This window comes from Haliaeetus leucocephalus, unplaced genomic scaffold (assembly GCF_000737465.1).
Source record: "Haliaeetus leucocephalus isolate CR32 unplaced genomic scaffold, Haliaeetus_leucocephalus-4.0 Scaffold101, whole genome shotgun sequence".
NCBI lineage: Eukaryota > Metazoa > Chordata > Aves > Accipitriformes > Accipitridae > Haliaeetus > Haliaeetus leucocephalus.
Window position 1 is genome coordinate 2698286 of NW_010972537.1, and position 21573 is coordinate 2719858.

A 21573-nucleotide genomic window follows, 5' to 3' on the forward strand; every position below is an offset into this window, starting at 1 on the left:
GGACCAAAGGAAAGGTAAGAAGGAGGGACTCCAAGAAGGAAAGAATGTTTTTGTCTAATCAAAAAAGCAAGGAAGAAAAAGGACTACGTATCTCTTAAAAATGGTTAAAGGCCTGTTTGCTTCCTCCCCCTTCTTTTGAAATTTCAGTTCTGGTTGAGCTGGATCTCTTCTGGGTTGTAAACACCCATGCTGAGCACCTGCAGCACTGCACAGCTGGACAAAGTAGGGGAGCTGTAAGAAGACAACAAGCTTCCTGGTCAGCAGACAGGCTTTCTGCCTTCCTCCCACTGTTCTCCACAGTGTCTGTAATTCAGAGTGATGCTAAGGCTATAAGCAGCAAACATGCATCCTCACCCTACAGACGTGACCGCAACAGTTACTGAACACAGTAAGAGAAACTTAATAACGGCTTCAGACTCTTACTCATCCTGCTTGTCCAGCTCACCTACTCACTACTCTAAACTCCTTCACATAGACACAAAACTATTTTCCACAGCCTTCCCATATCCGGCTCCCATGTTCTCTACCCACTCTTCACTACTAGACTCCACAATCAAGGTCACAAATAAGCAACAAGCATCACCTGCATCATGCTGGTATTATATAGGACATTAGCCAGGAAGGACAATATATTATGCTTTTAAAATGCATTTGGAAGGACTGAGATGGTTGTTGTCAAACATACCATTTTGAAAGGCATTAAATTGTGTCTACATTAGTGCTTGAAATAGTCCTGTAAAAAGCAAGTTGGGCAACATGCTTTAGACACAACCTCTTTTCTAATTCTAGTCATGGCCTGTGGAAACAGGGAAAGGGGCAGTGGGTGAATCCCTACTGCTAGCTAATTAGATCATACATTTTCTCTCTCAGGCAATACATCTTTCCCTGCATGGGATGCATTTTTCTTCACTAACCTCTCAAAAGCAGCTTCCCTATAAATCACAAATCACCACTGCAAGCATTCCCTTAATGAGATCCTCCAGCTTTTGCATTCATTTCATAAAACAGTGTTCACCAATCTTCATCTTACTGGTGCATTTAGACTGTTTATTTGAAGTTACGGGAGGTTCTTCTGGTACAGAGAGATTGAACTCCCTGGTTAAAGATTGCATAGGATCCATTTTATCACCCATTCCCAAGGCGTTCATACCCCCCACATACCACGTCACAGGCGGCATACACACCTGGCATGCTATTTTCAATTTGGAAAAATATCTGTCTTGTGTTGTAATCACATCATCAATAGAACCAGGGGGAAACGAGCTACCAAATCAAAACAAACCTTCTTCAGACCTTTAACTAGATCAGCACAGCATCCGAAATAACTTTTATTCTTAATAGAGGTACTAGCACCTGCAGGCAAGACTCCACTCAGCCCATGTAAATCAACAGACACCCCCCAGGATTAACAAGACAACCCATGTAAGATACAAATGCTGGTAATGCTAATCCAATTAAAAAAAGAGGGAGTCTCCTAGTCACCCTAAGCCCATGGAGGAGTCCTTCATTCTTTGGAGGAAGCAGGGGCTTTCGCAGCTGGTTCTGTCATTTTTTGAGCTGGCTTCTAGCAAAAGAACCTATTTGTTTTCTTTTCTTGTGGGCTGAGCTCCTACTTAACCTCTTTAGCTGGTATTCATGCTCCCTAGCTAATTCCCAGCATCAACACACTGTTGCCAGTGCAATGAGACCAGCTGCTTCTCCAGATTCTTGAAGTGCTTCATAAACTCTGCTACAACATCTGCAGCCATATTTCTTATGTTCAATCCAATGTACTTTTTCCTAGCACTAGGCATAAAAATGGTTTCAAAATGCACATATAAAAGTCTTGAAACACAGATTCCTGAAAAGCCTGCCTGAAAAATCACTCAGTGCTTGCTCTCTACAGAATTCAGCTTCCCTTGCCCAAGGGAGGCTAACATAATCTGGGAGAAGAGAAAGGTTACAGTGTTGAACTTCTCAGTGTTAGGCTCAGGTACAAGGCAGTACCTCACCATGGATGCTTTCACATACTGCATTAGCAAATAGACTCTTACACATGCAACATCAGTACTCCACACAAAAGAGCAGTTCTCTCTAGGCTTTTACCTTTTCCGATACGAAACTTGTAGCCAGACACAGCTGAGTCAGAGTAACTTAGCCAGCCTGTCTTTCATCTCGTTAGTCCTGTTTCCACTAGCAACATCAGAGTGGTGGTCTTTAATCCGAAATTCAAGGACAAGCAGGGAAAATTTAACAACAAAGAGGACTCTGATTCTAGAAAGGGATTGAGAAGTGAACTTAATGAGAACACAGTATTGCCAAGTCCAGCTGACGAAAAGAAAAATGACACAGAACCACATAAGATGACAAAGACATGAAGAAGAAAAGATAATTTGTTTTAAATTTTGGACTCGTCTTTAGAATAAGAGAGGTATTCTTGCTATCTGACCCCATTTTGCAGATAAGCCAATCTGGATGTGACTGTAGGAAGTCCTGCTCACTTCAGGAGAGGTAGCTTCTTGAGAAACGCTGGGACCAGCAGAGGGCACTGCGTCACCAAGTGACAGCGGTACAGATGCAAGACGGCTCCTACCAGGCTGCGAAAGTGAGCCACGTTGAAGAAAAGGAACCAGATTCTAGAAGTCAGAAACACATATTAGTCATCAGCTTATCAGTCCTGCAACTGATAAGAATAACACTGGTAAAACAGGCCTCAAACTCTGGGCACTCCTAGAAACACACCTAAATCCAGCTTGGTCCCCACACATCTCAGTCACCATGTGTTAATTTTAGGGCACAGGCCTCCTACCAAAAATGCTTTCCAAGCAGCAGGGCCAAATCAGTCCTGCCCTGCAACATACATATCAAGGTTGGGCTGCTTAAGTTGAAAAACATCCTGTCAGCTTCCTCTCTTCTTCTCCAAACCTCTAAATCCTTGCCTGTAGCAGTAGGAAGTCTGTTCAGACAAGAGACATGACAGTATCAAAGCAAAGAGCTGGCAATTTCCATTCTGCCCTCCCCTTTTACTCCCCGCCTCCTCCAACCTAGCAGACTTTCAGTGAGCAGAGAACCAAGTTAGAGGACACGAAAGGAATGCTGAGGTAGCAGCTTCAGAAGAGTGTCTTTCCACTTGCTTATTTCTAGCTTATTTTGAATTACCAGAAGATGACCATAAAGAAGCAAATAGCTCATCTTTTTTTCTTCTCTCTGTATTCCATCCTGCAGGATTCTGGGCTCTAGAAGAAGCTTAGAGGGTAAATCAGTCATACCAGTCATGGCCCTCAAGCTAGTGAGTGAAAAGTTTCCACTTTCTCTTTGTACAGTTGGTGGAATGACTTTGCCAGGATGTGGAAAGGGGCCTCAAAATTTTTCATCTCCTTCTGTAAAGAAATAAGAAAGTTGTGAATGACAGATGGAATAAGCATTTGACTATTTCTGCTCTAACTGCCTCACAAAAGAGAGACTACAACTGAGGGTGAGTTAGACAACAAACAAGTGGAAGAGAGCCCCCAATTATCTTTCTTTACCTGAAAGAGAAGATAACTTTACAAACACCCACTTCCACAGATGGTGGAAGGAGCAGATACTCACCACTGACATCTCACAGTATTCCAGGCCATGTTTCTCAGCCCACTCCTGTGCTTGTTTCTGCTCCACAACTCGACGACCAACCAGGTCTGTTTTATTCCCCACTAAGACACCTACAGAAAAAAAACCATGAAACAGGAAAAACAACAACCCAGAAATGCTGACTTGTTAGCAATAAAGGCTGCAACATTTGTAGAAGTAGCTGAAAAAGTTGGAGGCGTGGAGAACAGTCTACAACCACCTAGAAAAGGTTCCACAAAGGAAACATACTCATGCCTTATCTGCTTTGTGATAAAAGCAAATGGGTTGGAAGAAGCCATGCCTTCCCTTGGCTTAAAATAAATGCTCTAGGCCACATCTCAATGGGAACAAGTGCTGTCGTACAAGAGGGGAGCAGATAACAAGAATCTCACTCATTTCTTACCTGGGATGTGCACTCCAACTGCTTGAGCCCTCAGCTTCTCCAACCACTTGGCACAGTTGTTGAAAGACTGCTCATTAGTGACATCATACACAATGCACAGGACGTTGGGTTGCTCCCACTGCACAGCAAGAAAGGAACATTGTCAGCTCTAATGAAACTGATGTGGTCAACAGCCAGTCTGTGAACACGGCAAACACAGATGCTAAGACAAAAATAAAAAGCCTAACATACAGGAATCCTATGCCCTGGCTGAGGTTTCACATTTCAGTTGAGCTGACTAAATGGATAGCTGGCACTGGGAGAGGTAGTCTTGCTCTCTTTCCCCATTCCTGTCTGCATGGTCCTGTTCCTTTATTTGTATTGGCTCTGGCACTCATCTGATCCCTGGGGAAGCTGATTCTTCATGCTGAATCGGCTTCTACAGGGGTCCCTTGCAAACCAGACATAGTGCAAGGGCAAAAGTGGAATTACCTCTTGTAGAGCAATGAACCATTAGGTTGCCTTAGCCATCCTATGAAACCTCACATCAATTAATTGATTCTACCTCTCAAAATGAGATAACACAATAGAGAACTGTACAGGTAAGGACACAAATGTGTGAAGGAAACAACCAAGGGCAGTGTTATACTCAAGGACAAAAATGAGCCCTGTTGGATCAAACACATCACTATAACACAAAAAAACCCCACTGTTGGCATAGCATCAAAATAGAAGTTTTTCTAAGAAATAAAAATAACTTTAACCAACCATACACAGCGATTCTCCTTTAAACATTCCTATTTCTTTTGTAAGAAAACTGAATGACTATCTGCTTTCCTTCCTCTGGAAAGTATTTCTTCTAGTACTTTTACAAGTTTTAGAGAGGTGGAACAGGATGCATTGGCAACTGAGGTAATTGCTCCCATTTACACTGAAGACAAAGTTTGCTACATCTGCCAGACTGGGGAGTTCAGATCTTCAAAGCAAAAGCACTTCTTTGGAAGAAGAGGACAGTTACATAAGACTTACCAGTTTCTCCAGCATTTCAGAAAATAGATCTTTTCCTGCAGAGTCAAAAATGAAGAATTCCTGAAAGCAGAAGCAGAAAGAAGGCTCTTGCCAGGAAAAATGCAGTGTAGGGAAAGGTTTTGAAAGTAAATACTGGAACTTGTAACTCCCGCATTCAGTACAGCAGTGTTGTGTCCCTAAGGGACAACTTCCCTGCACTGACAATACTCCAGATAGTATGAGAAAAGAAATAGCTATTTTTCATGTATAACCAATAAAAGGGTTACCTCCAAAGCTCCAAGTCTGGTTTCCATCCCTACTGGAGATGGAATATGTGGAGCAGGAAAGTAACCTGTGCTATTTATACAAAATTATACACGTGGTCCACATTCCACTAGTGGGAGTATAGGGCATTAAGGGAGACCCTAACAGGTAAGTTCCAGCTTCTGTAGTTCTAAGAAACATGAACTAAACCTGAGTGCCCTAAAGAACAGAACAGATTCTTAACAAAGCTGGCAACAGCTTTGGTTTAAGATGTCATGTTGGATAAAAGTATGTAACACTTCTATTTTTAAGATAAAACTAACCCTGGAGTATCAGCAATTGTACATGATCAGCCTCATTTCCTTAATGCAACTTAATGGCTTTATGAACATGCAGAGCGATCTTCAACCAGAATGAGACTGAAGTGAGGTTTGAGCTCTGGATGTCTTTCTGACCCAATTTATGTCACAGAAAAACTCACCACACTATCACTTGTCTCCGGAACTGATACAGCTTTCACCAACAGTTCTATGCCCGTTGTCTGTCAAGAAAAATCAGGAAAACAAGGATCAGAGGAGTTTTTAAGAGCCTGTTCGACTGTATACCAACTATGCATTGGACTGAGGCAATTCTTGTGAATCATTACAATCCCATCAAACATAGACTGCTGGGACCTCCTCATAACTCTGGTAACATACTCCCACCTACATGTCAAAGCCAAGTAGATCTGCTCTGATGGAGGAAAAAGACAGAGAAGAACCAACATCCAGAGATTTGCTTATACGTAACTAAGGGTACTAGCTGAAATCTGCAGGGCTACGTTCACTATCACATTGCTGCTCTAAAGCACGCCTTACAACGTTTTGCACCAAACGTGTGATCAGCTAACATATGGGACTGAGGTTATTTGTGCCTCTTCCACCTTTTATCTTATTCTGCTTTGTAGCTTGTTTGTTTGTTCTATTTCTATCCTTAACTTCTGGTTTCCTTCTTTATTTCAATGAAAAAACATATTTTAGGGGATTTTTTCTCCACACTCATATTTTCCTTTTTTTACTTTACTTATATTTACTTTTATTTTTATCCTGCTTCTGATTAGTCATCACCATTGATTCTCACACTGAAAGACTGCAAACTGTATCCTCTTCATCTGGGAACAGTTTCTGTAGATTATAATTATCTTGGGGCTATGCAGCACATCTTCATGTTTGCATAGTGATAAGCGCACTGTCCACACGCACACTTAATAGTTGGAATTAAAAGCTTTCTCCTTCAGCAATGCTTTTTCATAGAGCACTCCCTAAAGAGGGAAGCTCTCTAACACCACAACAGCTTGTGAAAACATTGGTTCAGCAGGAAAATTATAAAATTAAGTAAATTACTCTGCATTAAGTTTCAAAACCAGCACTCACGTAATGTAAAGACTTACAGAATAGTAAATGGTTTCTCTTCAGAATCTAGGGTGTAAGAGAAAGAAAACCCTGTAAGACCTTATCTTGAATGCCTCAACTTAAAATCATATTATTTATTTTGTTCTAGACCTTCTTAGTTTTCTCATGCAACTTAGAAAAGTGTTGGATAGCAGTTTGAGCCCATTGTATGCTTACCAGTGTGTAGTTCTTCTGAAAATGAGCCCCATCATTGTGGAACATCTGGGCTAAAGCACTCTTCCCCACAGCTGGATCTCCTGCAAAACCAAAAACATAAAAGATTTTTGTTTCATCTTACAGAATCTTATTTTCCCCCAGTTCTGTTGCCATAAGAGTTTCAATGCTGTAAGTCTGAATACAGGCAAAATAACTGTCACAAGAAGCACAAAACAATCTAAAAGGTAATACCCATGTGAGGAAATTAATATTGCCATTATGCATAATGGTGTTGACATCAGATTTCTGCTCTGTGTACGACAGTAAAGGGCCCCCAGATCAGGATGGAACTGCTGTTTGTTCTAAAATTCATGCCTACCCTATAGCCTTTACCTAAGAATTAAAATTTCCCAGGTATGTTGTCATGTAGAGAAAAACACGGTGTGATAAGGGAGACTGGGCTGCAGAGGAAGCTACTTCCTCTCCTTAGATTATCCATTTCCCCAGATTCAAATCCTTGTTATATACTGAATTTAGGGAAGAGACAGGTCATTTATATACTACAAAGCTGCTTAAGCTGGTAACATTCCTCGATGAACTCTTCCTGCTGACCCTGCTAAGAGAGCAACTCTTGGTGACTCAATGCTGCTGGTGGCTCGTTAGTTGCATCCTGGGCATAAAAGAAGCAAACGTCACTTGGCTGGAGAGAAAGAACCTGCTGATTCATCCCTATATGGAAGAAAAACCAAAGGACTTTAGTTTTTGCTCTTCTAGAGCCAAGGCTTTCTGGTACAGCTTGCACAACATTTCGGGCAAACCTGGCAGCTGCCTGCTTTGGCCCACCATTACAAAACTCTGTAAGATCCAAAGCAATGGCAGAGGACTGCAGAATTCACATATGCCCATATCACTCCATGAAAAAATATCATAATCCTTGCAAAACAAAGACTTAACTTAATGTTCCCAAAGGGCTTATCCACTCTTCACATACCGTCTCAGTAGCCTGGATAGTTCAAAGAACAGGAACCAGGAATTAAATACCTCAGTGGTTCTAGCTTTACCCTTAAAGGAACGCTCATGGCAGCCAAGCCTGGAATACAAGTCTTTTACCTTATGTTGTTAATACATAAGCCCAGAAATGGGTATATTTTGACCCTATTACAGCTTCCTAGATGGTGTTTTGAAGGAAATTGGTAAAGCTATCTGCTCATGTAATATTATAGAGGAGGAAGGGTGTTTTGGATAGTGACAATTGCTCCTAGATGCATTAACCAAATGTAGTTCTTGTTTAAACATTTTTAGCATGCTTACTTACTTTGAGCTGAGTTGGGCTCATAATATTTAGACAGGAAAATCTGGTAAGTCAGCTTGTTTGTTCCCTGATCAGTTCAAGCTTGTGCTGAAGACAACACTCTGTTCTGAGTGGAAGCTATTCTGTGTTTCAATAGACAATTAGATCCATCTTTGTAAAATGAGATAGAGAAGCATACATTGCTCCAAACTGTGCAGGCATCATCCAGTGCAAATTTTTAACTAATGTGTTGCCTTTCTTCAATTTGCCAGCCCCAGTTGTTCTTTCCCTCTTCTTACTCTTTGTCATCCTTTTAGCCCATTACATCACTACACTTTCTCAAAGTAAGTTTCCTTGCCCTTTTCATTTAGTTTGGTGTCATCTGCCAGTACTGCATCCCACAGTATTTATTCCATCCATATTTCTGTTACTCTGCCAGAATCTGTAGTGTGTCTCTAAAATGCCTGCTACTGCCAACTGTCTTTCTACAATGAAAACCTTTTTGGAGTGTCTCCATAGTAAGCTTAAACAATAATATCTTCTATTGTGTGTCTGTAAATCATCCTTGAGATAATACAGGAATTGTTTTCTATTGTCAAGTTAATAGACTTTCTTTTGCTAATAAAAGCCCTTTTCCCCTGTTGTTCTCTTTGACCTTGGTGCAGCTCCCAATACTGTGAGCTACTCTATTCTTCCTAACCATTTCCTTAGGCAGGCAAGAGTTTCCTGTTCCATCTCTGATGTTTTTGCTCCTACCTATTTAATTGCATTTTCTTGTTCGCTTTAGGTTGTTGTGGTTACTCATCTCTTATGTCTCTTTCACTATATTGGTCTATTCTGCAAGAGGGAAGTTATTTTGCCTGGTCTGCTTCATTAATTTATTATTTTTAATAATACATGGATATTATTGTAGCACTTAGGAGAACTACATATGGGACAGAACCTTCCTGTTGCATTGTGAACAGAATTGAAAAGGCAGCTCCGGACCCCATTAGGATTAAGCACATAACTAGGTCATCCAAAGAAAACCTATATGAATTTAAAAGGGTCATCGAATTGGCCTTTGGTAACACTAAACAACAAAACTTGAAAGACTTAAGCAAAGCCTATGTTTTGGGACCTGGAAACTTCCAAATTGGAAACAATGTGTAAGTTTCAAATCTAGAAGACAGGCAAGATGCTCATGCTGTCCACAGTAACTGTCAACAGAGGCACAAGGGAGATTAATTCTTTTGCATTTGCCAAAGATCACACCCGGCTTTGTGCGAGCTGATGGTTAGCTACTTCTGAGGTTAAAAAAAAAGGCAAACATCTTATTCTGGATGAAAGAAAACAGGTTTGGAGCAAAGAGTTAAACCTGGGACTTGTCTGCACACAAAAGTTTTATGGATTTGTGCTTCTGGCTGAGGCTGCATAGAGCTTCAATGGAGAGGGAGGGGAAAAAAAAGAAGAAAACATTTTCTTCCCGCAGTGTTAACAGTCAGCTGTACTTACTTTTAGCACCTCCATAATCCATCCTGACTAAATAGACTGGTGTCTTCACCTCACTTTTTTTCAGGTTAACCTCTGGTTTGCTTGGGGAAAAAGACGCCTCTGTGAACTGCACATGCTTCATCCTTCTACTCTTTGCTAAGACTCTACCCTCCCATCACCCTCTCAAAATCATCCCCCCCATTTCTGACATGAATTTTTCCTCCAGCACAAAGGGAGCCTCCCGTATGAGACAGGACTGGGCTGCCTACCCTGCTCCCTTCACACTTTCCCCATCCTCAGCCCACCTTTCCACACTGCAGAAATACTCTTTTTTTTTTTTTCCCCCCTTCCTTTCCTTCTTTCAGATCCTGTCCTTGCATTTAAGCTGGTCCGACTACGCTTCACACCCTCCCTGAACACAGCTCTTGATTCTCCACATGTGGTAGGAGGGAGAGGGTACGGGGTGGGCAATGACAAACACCATTCCCACCGTTCCCGTCCCGAGGGAGCTGAGGTCCCCACCTCTCCCCTGTCGCCTCTTTCCCCATCTCTTCTCCGTCGGGGCGATCCCTCGACGAGGAGCTGAGAGAAACCAGGCCGCCTCCCGGCGCGGGCCCGCTCCGGGGCTCCCTCCTCTCTGAGGGGAGCCGGGCGTCCCAGCGCCGCCCCCGCTGCTGGCCTCGCCCCACCCCACGGAGCCCGCTCTAGGCCCCTAAAGCCAGCGAGGCGGATGGGACCGGACGGGCCGGACTCACCTGCCAGGAGGCACTTGGCAGCGAGTTTCACCATCGCCGCGGCCGGGGGAAGGGGGCGGCGGGCCGGGATGGCGGCAGCGGCTGCCGCCACCGCGCTCTGCCGCGGCCTTAGCAACGGCGCGGCCCTAGCAACCGAGCGCCCCGCCTCCTTCAGGAGGCCACCGCCCGCCCAGCTCGGTTGGCTGTGAGCTCTGCTCATCAATGCTACCCGGGGTTGTTATTGGTTCTGTTGTCTTTTCCCGCCCACCAAGCGTCCTGTCATTCAAACCCGACCCCCCCGCCCCTTCTAGTAGCTAAGGCGGGGCCCCGCGCTCAGCGGATGGCGCCGTGGCGTTACGGGGACAACGGAGTAGTTTCTGCCCAGCAACTAAGCACGTTTTCAGGAGGCGGCTTGTTATTGGGTAGAACACAGGGGACCGTACCACGGAGCCGTAATTGACCCACTGCGGACAGGGCAGAAAATAATAAAGTTACAGGCAAAGAGCTGTGTAATAGGGACGCGGCAGCACCCAGAAGGGAAAACACAAGTGAGAGCGAGGGAGAGAAGCCGCCATTTCCTGCCTATGATCCCACGGAATGCAATCGTCCGTGCGCAAGCGGCCTCCGCCGCACGCCTGGCTGAGTGTCTCCTTGCGCATGCGCGCGAGCACACGCTCCTCTGCCCCCCGCCCGCCCGCGGCCCTCCTGTCCTGCGGGGCGGGAACGCGCTATTCCTCTCACCCGCCCCGCGCGGGCTGCTCTGCGCCTGCGCAGACGGCTTAACGGCGCGGGGCGGGGTGTATGAGGGGTGCGGGCTTTGCGCGCGCTGTCGGCCGTTAACGGCAGGTGGGCGTCCGTCCGTCCGTCCCGCAGGTGTGAGGAGCGGGCTGGCTGTGGGGCTCACACAAGGAGAGGTCAGGGGGTTTGTGTCCTGTCAGCGGCTGTGGGAGTCCCGTGATTTGGGTCACTTTTACCTCAGGGCTTAGAGCTGGAGTCAAATCGGAGCGGGAGTCGGAGCTGCGCCCCCTCTTTGTTCTTTGCTGTTTGTAAATCGGCCAAAAATCTGAATTCCATGGTGTCGGTTGGGTCAGCATGTCTAAAATAGCCCGTTTATGAGGCCTGTGTGTCCAGTGTGGAAATTGAGCAACGTTTCTCCTCAACCTGGGCCAACATTTGATGGGTTATCCTTTCTTCCAGTTCATGCTTCTTGCTTTTGACTATGTTAACTGTTCTCTCAGGGAGACCTCTCTTCTTGTTCAGCAACTTCTTAGTTGCCTTCTTAGTATCACAGAATTTTGTTCTTTTTTTTCTCTTTGTTATTTTTGTAGTCTTTCACACTGCAGTAGGTTGGTTCCTTTATTTGTTTTTCTTCTTTTTCAAATATTTTTACTAAGATCTCCCTTGACTACTCTTAAACTATTTCTATGCCGTATTCTTAATCTTTAAACTGATCTTCTGTCTTCCTTAAGCAGTCCAAGTCAAACTTAATGGGTTTGGATTAGAGCTGAAAAAGCAGACTGTGAATCTTCCTGTTTTTTCCCCTTCTTCCAATGTCTTTGAAAGATCTTACGCTGTTAGCAAGTGTGTCATTAATAAAAACCAATACTTTCTCAGGGTATAAACTTTGCTTGGCTACAGTTTAGGTTGTTTACTGTGGAGCACAGAATCTGCTTGCTATGAAGAGCAGTATGTAAGCTTGGGAAGAAAAGAATAATGCATCTGTATTTGGGTTATAAGATTGGACATTCCAAGAGTAGAGTTGGTTGAAAGTAAATTTTTCCAAGTTTTATTTTAACCACAAGGTAGTGCCTGCTTAGAAGGCAGCTTTTTTGGTCTTTTCTAGTATGAATGACCCATTTTACGTGTTTGAGATTATGTGACCTATCTGCCAGATATGTAGCCAGGCAAGCAAATAATATAAAAATAATAAGTACCTATAGCAAAATCAAGGGAGTCTTTTATATGCACATAAAAAACATTTTTTCTGTTATAAAGATATGGAAGGGACTTCTCTAGCCTGAGTGGGCAGAGACTTTAATTGTAGATGATGACTGTAGTGAAGTATAGTGATGGAGTCACTTACTAGGGGTTCCTTTAAAAAGGAAAAGAAAGATTAATCCTTGGTCTCATTATTGCTTTCACTGTTTTCTCTTCCATTCCTGAATCCTCCATCATATAAACCAGGTGTGCGGTTATTGATGTTCTCCATCACTTATGTCTAAATAGCTTATCTCCTTTTTCATCTTTTCTGCCTTCCACTCCATCCTCCAAGAAGTTCCTTTATCTCTGTGTTGTTCCATTTTTGTGATCTTTGCAGTATCCTTTGTTGTCTATTTGTAATATTGTCCCAGTTTACTGACAGGTCTGTATGCAAAGGCTTTGAGGCTCCATTATGATGTACTTGAGATTTATTGATTGTGGCTGTAATGTAGTAGTATCCATCAGCATTTACTGAGGTTGCAAACATCTCTACCATTTTACACTGGGATCCGTGTAATAGAAAGCATAGATTATGTTGGAAGTGAGATTTTTTTCATTGCTATTGAAAAATTCTGCTTGAAATCTGGCTATCTCCTTTCTGTTTGCTACTTTCCTATTAGCACCCTGGTTATTTGTCCCATTCCCTCATTTCCTAGTTACCTCTGCATGCACTTGCACATAGAGCTCTTAATGGACTTGTGTCCTCTCTATTTCTGCTGTCCTTTTGCCCCACGCTTTTTTTTTTCCAATCTCAATCTTTTCCTCTGCCTGACTTCTCGCAGGTAAAAGTTGTTCCCTTACTGGCATTGACAGTGATAGATTAAGGATGGAATTACTTATCCACACCTTGTAATCCAAACAGAAACACAGTCTGCGGTTAGCAGTCCACAGGGGTTGCTGCTGAATAAATTGGAATCTGGTAGCTGTGCTCACTGAAGCTTTTCTCATCTTGAATATGTGAGAAAGAGGGGAAGAGAAACCCTGTGGATTTAAAAAAAACCCCAACAATAGAGGATGATGTTTTTACCCTAGAGAAGTGTTTATTAGGTTAAATCCTGTATTTACCAGCTAAGGAGAAATAGAGCACTCTTTTTATTCACACATTTCATTTCTTCCTCAAATAAAGCGATTCCTGTGAGTGGGAAGCGCCCATTCGCTAGTGTGAGCAGGATAAGTTGCCCTGACGGCCACAAGACCCTGAAATTTGAAGTCACATTCGTCTAGGCAATGGTCACAAAACAGCAGTTAAACTGCACGGGTCTATGTGTGGCTCGCATTTCATCAGGCTACAGAAGGCAGCGATAGTGGAACTGCAGCTCCAGTAGGAGCAAGGAATTTCAGAAGCAAGGTAAGCCTTTACCATGAGGATTAAACCAAGGTCATACAGTCTTTTAGATTGATATATGGCTTGTGCTTCAGATTCTGTTGGGCACTGTGCAGGTCACTTCATTGTCTCCTTCACTGGTTAAAAAGTGATTTTTGTGATGCAGAGTTCACTAATATTCCTAGGACTTGCTTTTATAGTTATTCATGTATAGATGCAAACATTCTGGATATGTTCAGGGTTGAGCATGTTACAACCTGTAACTTGAATGTACTGCCTAATAAAAGCTACTGAGGAAGTCATGTAGCTTTCCTTCAAGTAAGCAATGCCTCTTAGGAGGGCATTAATGTTGAGGAAAGGAATGAGTAGATCTTTCTGGAAGAAATCTCTTAAATACAAAGCATTTCATCAGGGTTTTTTAAATCTTATGTTACTAAAATGAAACAGTGTGACAAAACAACATCAGAAATATCTTGCAAATGGATGAATATTCACATTTCATGCAGCTTTTGAAATTGTATAGATTCTTACAGAATTGACTACAAGTGTTTACTCATATGTCTGGAGAGCTTTGAAAACTGCAAGAATGGATGGGTAAATTTTATTGTAGATTTCTGTTCTTTAGAGTTTCCCCAACCAGTAGAATAAATAGAAACTTGATCTGTTTTGAGGGTGACTTCATTTGGCATCCCCCAAAATTGCCTTTTGTTTCTCTTCAGAGTGGGGCTGTTAGCCCAGAAGTATGAATTTGGATGCTTTCTGTATCACTGTTGATAACAGCATTATAGTTCCAGGTCTTCAGAGTTTGTTCTTTTGTGGTAGGGACTGAGACACAGATACGAAGGCTTTTTGGCTGAGGCTCGGTGCACTGAAATGCAAGATGATTATGAAATGGTTGTATCAGCCAAAGGATTTGTTGGCAGTTACAACAGCGCTTCTGACTGATCCGGCATATCTGTCAGTTGTTTCTGATCTACTACGTTGGGAAAGTGGAAGTTAGAAATGAATGGCAGTTGTGGCATTAATGAAAAGTGGTAAATTACTAGATGTAGGGTAGGTACCCCTACAAGGCTGTAAACTTGGTTGAAGTATGCTAATTGTAACTGTTATGTCCTCTCTTCCGATTAATATGGAATGAGGGATAGATTTCTGAAGGATGCATTTGAATCCGCAAGGATAAAGATGAGAATTTTGGAGGAATAATTATTCTGTGTATGTCTGGAAAAATTCCAGCTTGAATCTTTATTTGTGTGTTCTTGCACATGGAAGCTAGGAAGAGTGCTGGGAACAAACCCTAAATCTTTATTTAGTTTTTAACAATATACCCCAAAGCATTAGACGTGGATAGTTGATCAGGGATCTGGAACTTCATACAGAAAGTCTTACTGTTGTATAGATCTCTTCATGGGGGAGTATCTGTGACAGGCTGAGGACTTGCTGTGGCTTTGTGCATGGCCTGAACCTTTCCCAGCTGTGAGTATGCTATTGTTGGAACAATCATTGTCATGCTCTTTTGCGCAGAGTCGTGCAAAGGGTGATTGGATGCTGGTAAGTGAGCGTTGAGTATGCTTCTGCTTCACGGGGAAGGGGTTAATCTGTCAAATACAGAATATATGAATACATGGCATCTTTAAATGAGCTACCCATAATTCCAGCATGCCAGTCATTATGTGGTGATGATGACTATAATATCAGCTGGGAATCTTTTTTTGGATCTCTAGCTGCTTTCTGCTTAGAAAGCAGCTCCTAGGTTTACACTGATGCTATATCTTGTGTTAAGAACTGTAAGACAGACTACATTCAACTCATGAGATTTATTAATAACAGGTTATGTTTTTATTTATATTCTATTTGTGGTTTTAGGAGGTGAATGTTCAAGGTTTTCTCTGCAGGCATGACGTCTAGAATTTTTTTCCCCTTGCTGAAAACTGAGTCAGCCATGTGACTCCAGCACCTGAAGGTTTAATGGAGGAAGAAGAGACATATTTGAGACTCCTAATTAAATTTTCAAGAGTTTACAACACTCTGTTTTCTATCATCTCCACTCTTCTAACAGGTTAATTTTTAGGCATAAACTTTTCCACCCTATCCATGTCTCTTCTTTTCAAGGTCAATTTATTATAATGTATTTATATTATAATAAAAACTCTTCTGCTCTAAGCTTTTCAAATCCTTCCTCTAATCATCTCCAATCCTTCCTGTTCTGGATTTCCTTTCCCCCAAGTCCCAGACCCTGAATTTCTGTGTTGTTCACCCTCTGGCCCCTGTCTCAGAGCTCTCTGTGCATGTATTGTTGCTTTCTCCTACTTCAAAAGCAAGGCTTCCCTTCCTGCATTCCCAGTAGCTGTTCACACCAGCTACTTCCTTCCCATTTGCTGCTCAGTCTTGCTGGTCAAAGTCTTCGTAGCTTTCTTCCTACAGACCTAGGGCCTTGGTTCCTGCTTCTGATGAAGTCTTAAACATCTGGGCTATGCAGTGAACTTACAAAAATTCTGAATGAGAAGGATCCTGAGCTTTTAAAAATAGGATACACCCAGGAAAAAAAATTATGTGGGAGTCTTCAATTGTTACGTGTTCTGTGTTTTGTATTCAGTAGACTAGATGAAATTTCAGGTTAATTTTGACCTATCAGGCCTTCAGTGAGGAATAATTTAAGTTCTATTGTATCAGTTATCTTCCTTTGGAACATTCAAAATGAAGATACATTTGAACCCTAGGATCCTCAACAGGCTAAAAAAGATGTAGATTTATTAAATCTGTGGGCAAATGTCTCTTAAGACACCTTTGCTTTGCTAAGAAGGCTATCACGTGTGAACAAGAAAGTTAATACATGCAGAGAGGAACAGAAAAACACTGGCTCTAGTAATGGAGATTGTTACAGAGCATAATTGAACACTGACTGCAGCAAAGCTAAAAGGAGACTTGCATTACAATGACATAAAATCTTTATTTTTTCCCCTAACCTCTGATTTCAGCTGTCTGACTAAGAGCAGGTGCTGGGCAATAGCTCAATTTCAACAACCCATTGCAGCTGAAAGAGTAGATGCAATTGTGCTGTATCCAGCAGAATTGAAAATTACTTTGGGGCGGGGGGGGGGGCGGAATGCAAATGTTTTAAGACAGAAAATCTTCATCTGCAGAAGGAAGCACAAAATTAGCACAGCCACATAATTCTTATTCCTCTTTATATTAAAACAGCAATAAGTGCTTGATAATTTGCTATTACCTATATATTTTAGTATCTTTCTAGTGATACATTTTTTTAAACTGCATTGCACTATGAAAATACAGGAGGTGGAGTTTGTTAACAATTCAAATGTTAGAATTAAAAAAAAATCCTTCTAGGCAACGTTTCCAAAACCTGAAAATGTCTCTGAACCATTTGGCTTTTCAGCAACCCATGGACCTTCCCTCCAGTAACCAACAGTTAAGCATTTGACCTCTGGTCCTGTGCCTCTTACGACCTGTCTGGAAGCTCTAGTGGTAAAGTTGGGGGAGTTACTGTGTTCTTACACACCTGAAGGCCTATGTATCCGTTTGTTAATGCCAGTGTTGTGCCACTGTAACATCAGTGAAACCGACTGTATTTTTGTACATAAACCATTAATTGCTCAGACAAGCATCTCCTAGAATTAAGAACTGTTGTTGCAATAAGAGTTCGGCATTCCGATTCAGACACTGACAAGATCCTTTCACTTAGATTTTCCTAGGTGGAAGATTGAATGAGTTTGTGAAAAAAACATCTTTTCTAGCTGCATGTTCCATAGGCTTGTTACATGCCTTTCAGTAGTTTTATTTGGATCTTCTGATCCATTTATTGTTGTAGCTCATGCAGTCCCATCTATTTTTCTGGTGGCTGGAGAAGGGACTCTGGTATTTGTATTTATATTAACTTCTCTCTTTAAAAGCGTATCAACCTTTGTTAAGCTTTATTACTTTATTAACCAGAAGAGCACTAACCAGAACTGTACTTCCTCCCTTGTGAAGTAATTCTCCCACATTAGGAGATCCTGCAGTCTGGGAAAGTTTTGATGATTGATCTCTCATGCACACAGCTAACCCCCTTTAGACACATTTGGCTTCACTCTCTCTTGTTTAGGAGAAAAGCTGTTTTAAAGGTTGGAGCCCTAGAGAGTGGTGGGATTTCTGAAGAGTGTATCTCTCTGGAAAAGAGAATCTGCTAAAATGCTCTCTCAGAATGAAGGTGCAGCAGCTCAGGTTTAAGCACATGTTAGCAATGAGAGTCCAGGCCCTGGAGGAGGTATTTTAATCACTGGCATGTGCTAAAGCCTGTGCTCTTGTGTCTGTGTTGCCAATGGTTCCTGGGTGGTATTAGAACAAGAATGTCAGCGCATGCTTTAACCACAGCTGAATTTTGGTGTGTTAATGCATGCCATATAATTTCATTTTCATTTGCAATTGATTTATAAATAAAAGAATGTGTTCTTTATGCACTGACCACTTAAATCTCAATCTGAGATTTTAGAGTCAAATTAAGTTCTTTTGTGCTTTATGCTCATTAATAAAAATTTTGTGGACTAATTTGTGTCTTCAGTGAACGTTGTGTAAATTCGTAATCCTTGACGTTATTTTGTTGAGGCAGAACTTCTTGCAAATGTTGTGCAATGCTGCAGTTTTTAATTCCGTAACAATATTAACTCTGTTTTGGACAGCATATTGTTAATGTTTAGGTACTATAGCACAGAGGCTTTGATAAAACTATGTGCGTGTTGCTGGAAAGGAGAACATGAACTGCATCTCCAGTCTTTGAAAGTATTTAGAAACTAGATAAAAGTGTCCTTACTTCCCCCCAAAATATACGAAGTCAGAAAAGGCAAAAGAAGCAAACAAGCAAGTTTTGCTTTGATGGAGTGAACAGAGCGTGAAAGCAATCATAGGACGTTAGGCAGTGTTGAGCTCAGGACTGGTGGATAGACTGTAAATATAAATCCTAGCTCAGCTTCTGCAAAGTGAACAGGTGTTATGGCCTCCAGTCCATTGATTCCCAAAATAAGACATGTGGAAAATTGTTGATCCATGAAACTCCATTAAGAGCTTGGCAGGACCCCTAAAGCACAAATAATTATGGATTTGTTGGTTAAGGGTTTGATAATGGTAAATGGTGATCAGAGAAATTTTAAGAGTTGGTGATGGTCTGTTGGTACAAACCCTTTTTGTTAAATGCTAATGTAATTTGTCAGGAGATGATGGTTTGTCTTGTAACTTGAGGATTTGGCTCTTCTTCCTTTTGAGTTGTAGCTGAGAGCAAGCTGTATTTCTTTCCTAGCAATATATAATACCAATGTGAACAAGTAGTGTCTTTTTTTTGCATGTGTAAACATAATTTACATATCTTAAATCATCCAGTTGTGTCTCATTACAAACCAGTGGCTATGAATCTAAAGAAAGGATGTGTACTGATGATTTAAAATTTTGTCTTCAGCATGATGGCTGGAGTTGGGTTTTTTTCATAACTTCTACTGCATTACAACAGGGGAGAAAATTACAGAACACTAACTGTTCAGGACAAAGAAGATGTAAGATGCCAATAAAGAAATTTAAGGTAAATGTTTCTTGGAGAAACTTAATTTTGCTCCCTTGCTTATGCACGTGAAAATTAAAACGTCTTCCTTCATGAACTAGTACATTGCAGGGTAATGTGGATTTTTTGTATTTGTCAAGAGTACTATAATCCACACTCTGCTGAAAGCCTGATTAAATTTTGTAGCAAATTCTGCTTTCTTCATTCTTTACAGTAGTTTCTGTGACAGTCTTAAAGACATTAAAATGAGTGATATGAAAATGGATAATTTAATATATTGTATGTATAATGTTTTATTTTATATTTTATTGTAACTTAAAATTTTGCATTTGTTTGCTGCATCTTGAGCCACAACTAGATAAATTCCACCTAACAGGAAAATTGTGAGAATTTTTGTTAATTGAAAATGAAACAATTCAAGATTTGGGGAAGGTTTGGAAGGAATATGGGTGGGAAAAGTAAGAGTCTAAGATAAACATTGAAGAGCCAACAGTGAAAAAAAGTAATAGTTTGATGATAATTGATAAAAAGTAATTTTATGTTTGGGCAGAGATTTATTTATATTACACACATTTGAATTTTTTTTTTTCTTCAGTGATAGAGGCATGAAATATTGAAACTTGAACTTTGAATTTAACATACAGTTAGGAAAAAAAGTGGTTCAAAACAGATTTTATGAGACTTCTGATCACATAGGTTCTGACTATACCAGTTGCATATCTGAATAAACTGAACAAATGCATGTTTAGAATATCAGGTACTGTCAGCATGAAAAGTAAAGATGGTATTTTGGATGTGTCTCTACCCATTGTAACTTTTTCACTTTGAAAGTAAAGGATATTTCTTTTCATCTTACACATTACTATATAGCTGAAAAATTTCAGGCCAAATTAGGCACTCAGTGTTGCTTGTTCAGGAGTGATTGAGGGAATAATGTGAAGAAAGACTGATACAGGAATCATTGGAGTCTTCAGACTTTTATGCCAATAAAATATCCTCATTAATGTTGCTGTAACATACTTTATTTCACATAATGTAGTATAAATAATTTTTTAGACTCATTAATGTCTGTGTTTATTTGCTATTTGTTCTATTGGGCTATTTTTGTTAAAGCCCTGAAAAAAATTCAGCTTTCGTGCCATCCAGGGAAGCATTAAAATATAAATCCTTGTAGGTTCAAAGAACAGAGAAAGACTATAAAGGGCTTTGTTCATATAGCGATTTTTATGTCGATTATCTGATTCCGTGGATCCTTCGTGATACTTCAATAGCTGGGTTCCTAATGTTTTCTTTGTAGCCCTGTATATTCTTGTAATTGCGCTTTATTGCCACTTGAGGTCAGCAGCTGCCGAGAAAAAGAAGTAAATAGACTTGCTTCATTGCAATCCGTTTTCATTTGCTTTATTTAGAATACTTAAAAATCAATACATTCTTCAGATCCGTATATACATTGTGCAAAACCAAAGCATTTCTTTTGAACACACAGCAGCTTCAGCAAAAAGTCTTCCTGGTAAGTTACTACAGAGTGAAAATCTAGAATGGTTTAGGGAGAGTATATTGGCTTCCCAGGTAGCACTGGGTAATCGCTGTGGCAGAGAATGGTATTTTGTACAATGTGATGGTGACAGGGTTTCAACCTTATCTTTTTGTTTATACTAAATTAGTGATAGTAAATCTGAATGGAATAAGGTATTATTGCTGCAGGGAATAGTTTGGAATCTAGAAACAGCAAATATCCTTCCTTTTTATTGCAGTAGTAACCAATGTTCTGTCAAGATGTGGGGAAGATGTTGTCTAAAAGGATTCCCTTCCCCCTGCCTCCCCCCTTTTAATCTTTGCTTAAACAAAACAAAACAAAAAAGATAAAAAGCATGAGCTTGGTGCCAAAGTTACTGAACAGGGTTTGGGAAACAAGTGTTTAGCTCTTGGCTCTGTCATAGGCTTACTGTTGGCTAGTCATTTCCTTAGCTTGAGTCTCAGTTTCTTCTATGTAACTCAAAAAAAAGATACTCACTTCTCTGGTGAAGTTTTAGGAGAAATGTTTTTTGCCGGGATTTTTTGATATACTATTTTAACAGTGGGAGTGTCAACAGCAGCATCACACCTGAATCTTGGTGTCCCCTTTCCTGAAATTCATACTGTTGTTTGTTGCAAGTATTCCATTCCTCCTGTCCTAGATAGTTGTGTAACATTGCTAGTAAACATAACTGTGTTTCAGAAGTGACCACTTTTTAATAGTTTATGAAGTTATCCCCATGCATGATTGGCACCAACTGATATTCCTGTCAAACCTTTTGTCCAAAAATCCCCCTGCACCAGGCAAATTTAACAAATGATACAGACAAGAATCAATTTACTGATCACCAAAATGCATCAGGGGAGATGTAGGTTAAATATTAGG

The 21573-nt window shown here is 41.0% G+C and overlaps 1 protein-coding gene across 2 annotated transcripts; it reads right to left on the minus strand.

Annotated features, from left to right (window-relative positions):
• Positions 1-3098: 3098 nt before the first annotated feature.
• Positions 3099-10486, minus strand: IFT27 (intraflagellar transport 27). Of its 2 annotated transcripts, none has more exons than XM_010585397.1 (7): positions 10348-10486; positions 6850-6929; positions 5724-5783; positions 5000-5059; positions 3992-4109; positions 3571-3680; positions 3099-3359 (listed from the first exon to the last, which is right to left on the minus strand). In XM_010585397.1, exons 1-7 carry the CDS (start codon positions 10379-10381, stop codon positions 3261-3263), a joined length of 561 nt encoding a protein of 186 aa, XP_010583699.1. In that variant the 5' UTR covers positions 10382-10486; the 3' UTR covers positions 3099-3260. The 2 variants fall into 2 exon arrangements, with proteins under 2 accessions (XP_010583699.1, XP_010583698.1); XM_010585396.1 differs by having other exon boundaries at positions 3189-3359; positions 5000-5097; positions 5723-5783; positions 10348-10409.
• Positions 10487-21573: the final 11087 nt, after the last annotated feature.